Genomic DNA, 4,042 nt, shown 5'->3' with positions numbered 1-4,042 from the left:
AAGCATTTTACTAATTTCCACAATTTTTGTTTTATTTATTTAATTCTATTTTAGATTAAAAGTCCGTTAGTCCATTAGGATTTCTTTGTTTTCTGTATTTAAAGACATTTGGTGTGGTTATAAGAATTATCTTTCATTATAATAAAATTCAAAATTTTATTTATCTGAGGAATTTCAGAGTTTGCCATTCTGTATTTTCATTCTAGATATAATGCTTGTTATTTCTTTCGAGTTTTTAACTGTGTCAAAAAGAATTAAAAAAAATAGGATAAGAATACTTTGAAATTTTTTTTAAAAAAGTATATGATTTATATAGTCTCAAAGTTGGATACCAAATTAAAAAAAAAAAAATCATTATTGATAGTGATAAGTGATAACCAACTACGGATATAAACTAATATGTATATTAATAACAATTCCTTAAAAGATAGTTTAACTTATAATAAAACTAGAATGTCATAAAGAAATTGAGAACCATACTTGAAAATTCATGTATTGCAAATTTTTCATTTATATTCAATTTAAAAACCAATTAGATTATATTTTATTAGAATTTTTGTACATCGTCTGTTAACTAAAATTATGTCTTTGTTTGTTAAATGCATGTTAATTTCATGGCACCTGTCTTTAATCTATACATTACACACATGAATGAGGGATGGAAGCACAAAGAATGAGGGATGGTTAAATTGAAGTCATTGATTACTACCCCTTTAGCATCACTATCACAACTATCACAATGTCTGTCACTATCGCTATCACTTGGACAATAACGAAGCAGGAAAGAGGAACACACGCTTCCCCTTTTACAGTTCTCCATGTCTACTTGCTCTGTTCATACTATCACTCACTTTCTACTTACTATATACATTTTTGTGTATTTTCTTTGTCTTGGATGGAAAATAACTGTGCCACAATCACTTTCAATTTTGGTTTAGTTTTTATTATATTTTTTTATTATATTAAATCAATTTCAATTCTTATCACTCCCCGAAACGAAACATTAACCCGCAATTAAACTGAATTAAAATCTCGCGTCCAACTGCCATTAAAAAATGTGTATATGTATCTGTAAATTTCGTCCATGTTTCTTTAAGTATTTTTATCAAAATTTAAAAGCTCAATTTACTTAAGTGTATTACAATAATCGCGGTAACAGCAAACATAACACTTGCAATTGCAACCTCCGCAACCGCATCTAGGTCTGCAATGCAATTTAAAACCATACATGTGAGTATGGTTCAAACACACGTTTAATACAATGCAAAGGAAAAGTTATGCTTGTTTGTTGTTTTTAACTTGTCATTGTTTATAAGTCATACTCAACAAAATACTATTACCAAATAACATTCTCTAAAGAGAATCTACAAAAAAACCACACCATAACCCTACAAAACCTGTGTGAAAAAAATTACAAAATTACTATGCGGGCGCATGCAAATTATACTGACAATTTCTAAACCCAAAAAAAAAAAAAACTGAAAAAGTCATCTCCACAGTCCATCATTTTCCTTATTATCTATCTTAAATTCTTCACTATCCATCCATAGACCCCATCCCAACAACCGCATGCATATTGATATCACCATGCAAACTCATCACCATGCCTCCTGCACCAGTTTAGAAGATGAAGATTCAATTTTCCTCTCTCTTGCTCCTCCTGGCCACCAACATTTACCACCATCTTCCAAACTCTCAGCATCCCCTCATATCCCTCCACTGCAACTAAACACTCCTACTTCCACTACCACTCCACCTCAGTATTGGATCCCTTCTCCTGCTCAAATCCTTATCGGTCCAACCCAGTTTTCTTGCACTGTCTGCAACAAAACCTTCAACCGTTTCAACAACATGCAGGTTAAAATATATAGTTGCCCGTTTGTCTGCTATTTCTGTATAATCTTAAGATACAGATAGTGTCATTTTTTTGCACCTTATTTTCTTTTCATGAATGATATGTGATATGAATATTAATTGTTATATTTTTAGCAGATGCATATGTGGGGACATGGATCACAGTATAGGACAGGACCTGAATCCCTTAGAGGGCCAAAACCAGCGTCATCTTCATCAATACTGAGACTTCCCTGCTATTGTTGCGCCGAGGGTTGCAAGAACAACATAAACTATCCAAGGTCAAGACCGCTGAAAGATTTCAGGACACTTCAAACACATTACAAGAGAAAGCACGGAGGGAAATCGTTCGAGTGCAGGAAGTGTAGGAAGACGTTTGCGGTGAGAGGAGATTGGAGAACACATGAGAAGAATTGCGGGAAGCTTTGGTTTTGTATCTGTGGTTCTGATTTCAAACACAAAAGATCACTTAAGGATCATGTTCGTACTTTCGGTAGCGGACACGCTCCACACACATTGGAATCTTTTAGTTTTGATGAACATAAAAAAGCAAGTGAGAATTACAAGGAAGAAGAAGAGGAAGAAAATGGAAGTGAAGATGAAGAAGACAATGACAATGACAGTGAAGTTGCTTTTACTTTTAACTAAAAAAATAGTTCTATGTTTTTATTTTTTGTTCTTTTGTTGCTTTTGTAAACTACTAGTAATCTTATCTAGCAGTAGTACTTGTATTGGTTCATTATCTTTGTCTGTGATAGAAACTAGAAAGAGAGTGAAAAGGAGAGTGAGAAGACAGAGACAAACAGTGAAAAGAAAAACTAAGGTTCTTGTTGCATTAAATGCTTCATTCATGCTTCTTCAATGTTGCTTTTTCATGTGTTTTTAAGAGAAAAGAGAGAGTAACGTAACGGAAGGTAGTAATGAAGAGTACTAAGTGAGAGCATAGAAGACACAGATTCTACTGTTGTTAACATGTGTAATTGTCTAGGTGATTTCTAAGGTTGGACAAGAGCTTGTTACGCTTAGATGAAGTGTTAGTGTCAGCGAGAGTAAAGATGGACCACTGATACATGCTGTTGCTTTTGGTGTTTCACTCAAATGGTTCTCTTTTGCCTTTTCAGAACAACTACAAACAGTTGCTATATGAAACGTTTTCAGTCAGAGACTCACTGTTTTTCTATGCATTGTTACGTATCTTACTGTTTTTTTAACCTACCGGTGCAAAAGTTATTGATCGTAATAATCAAAACAATCATATGCTTATCTGTTTACTTAATGCATGTATAAGTGTATTACCTTTTTCTCTTTCTTTTTCTGTGTTATATTACATGGAAAGCAAGCAGCATGAAACGATCATGTGGACCAAACAAAAAGATTGTATAAGCGTTGATGTATTTTGTATTTAAAATAATTTTGAAAAATAGTTCTTATGATTACTACTCCGTCCTATCTCACAGTCACAATGAGTGACCCATTTAAAATAAAATGATGTCCTAAAATGAATGATTCATTTCAATTTTCAATACACTTTTTCAAATTCTACTCTCGAATTAATAAAAAATTCACCATTTTCAATATATGATAAGGGTAGTATAGTAAAAACAACATTCTCTTTCTTATTTTTATACACTTTTCTTAATATGCGTGAAATGGTATAATAGGTCACTCGGGACGGACTCATTTAAATGGTATAATAGGACACTTTTCTTAATACATAATTTTCTTTAAAAGGTTTTGCATCACTGCCAACAATTGTGCAAACAAACTATCCCCTACAAAATTCTAAAAAACAACTTAATTAAATTGTTCGGTATCCTCCTCCATTGGGAATCGTTTTAGAATCACACTCTGAAATATGTATCTTGATCACTCGTAATAATTTTTCAAACAAAGAGAAATTGTCTCGAAAATGACTAATCTTTGTAGACATTTCTTCAAAGACAACTTTTCTCTATAGGCTAAATGTTTATAACTCCTATCTTCTAGGCCAATGATATGTCAAACTGATCTTACAGTCTGAGTTCAATTGATTTTCATTTGAGATAAAAAATATATATTTTTTTTAAATAAGCAATTGGAATTAATAGGAGCAAAAGGGATGCTCCACCCCAATACATAAGGAAAGCTCCTACCTCACATAACAATCAAGAGGTCGAATATTCCAAAGATAAAAATTACAAAAGTTCAC

The 4,042-nt window shown here is 32.5% G+C and overlaps 1 protein-coding gene across 1 annotated transcript; it reads left to right on the top strand.

Annotated features, from left to right (window-relative positions):
- The first annotated feature begins 1,576 nt into the window (after window positions 1-1,576).
- Window positions 1,577-2,671, top strand: LOC131613831 (zinc finger protein WIP6-like). The gene is made up of 2 exons (XM_058885470.1): window positions 1,577-1,857; window positions 1,993-2,671. The coding sequence occupies exons 1-2, from the start codon at window positions 1,588-1,590 to the stop codon at window positions 2,500-2,502; spliced, it is 780 nt and encodes a 259-aa protein (XP_058741453.1). The 5' UTR covers window positions 1,577-1,587; the 3' UTR covers window positions 2,503-2,671.
- Window positions 2,672-4,042: the final 1,371 nt, after the last annotated feature.

This window comes from Vicia villosa, linkage group LG1, assembly GCF_029867415.1.
Source record: "Vicia villosa cultivar HV-30 ecotype Madison, WI linkage group LG1, Vvil1.0, whole genome shotgun sequence".
Taxonomy (NCBI): Eukaryota; Viridiplantae; Streptophyta; class Magnoliopsida; order Fabales; family Fabaceae; genus Vicia; species Vicia villosa.
This window is presented reverse-complemented; position numbering and strand designations above follow the sequence as displayed.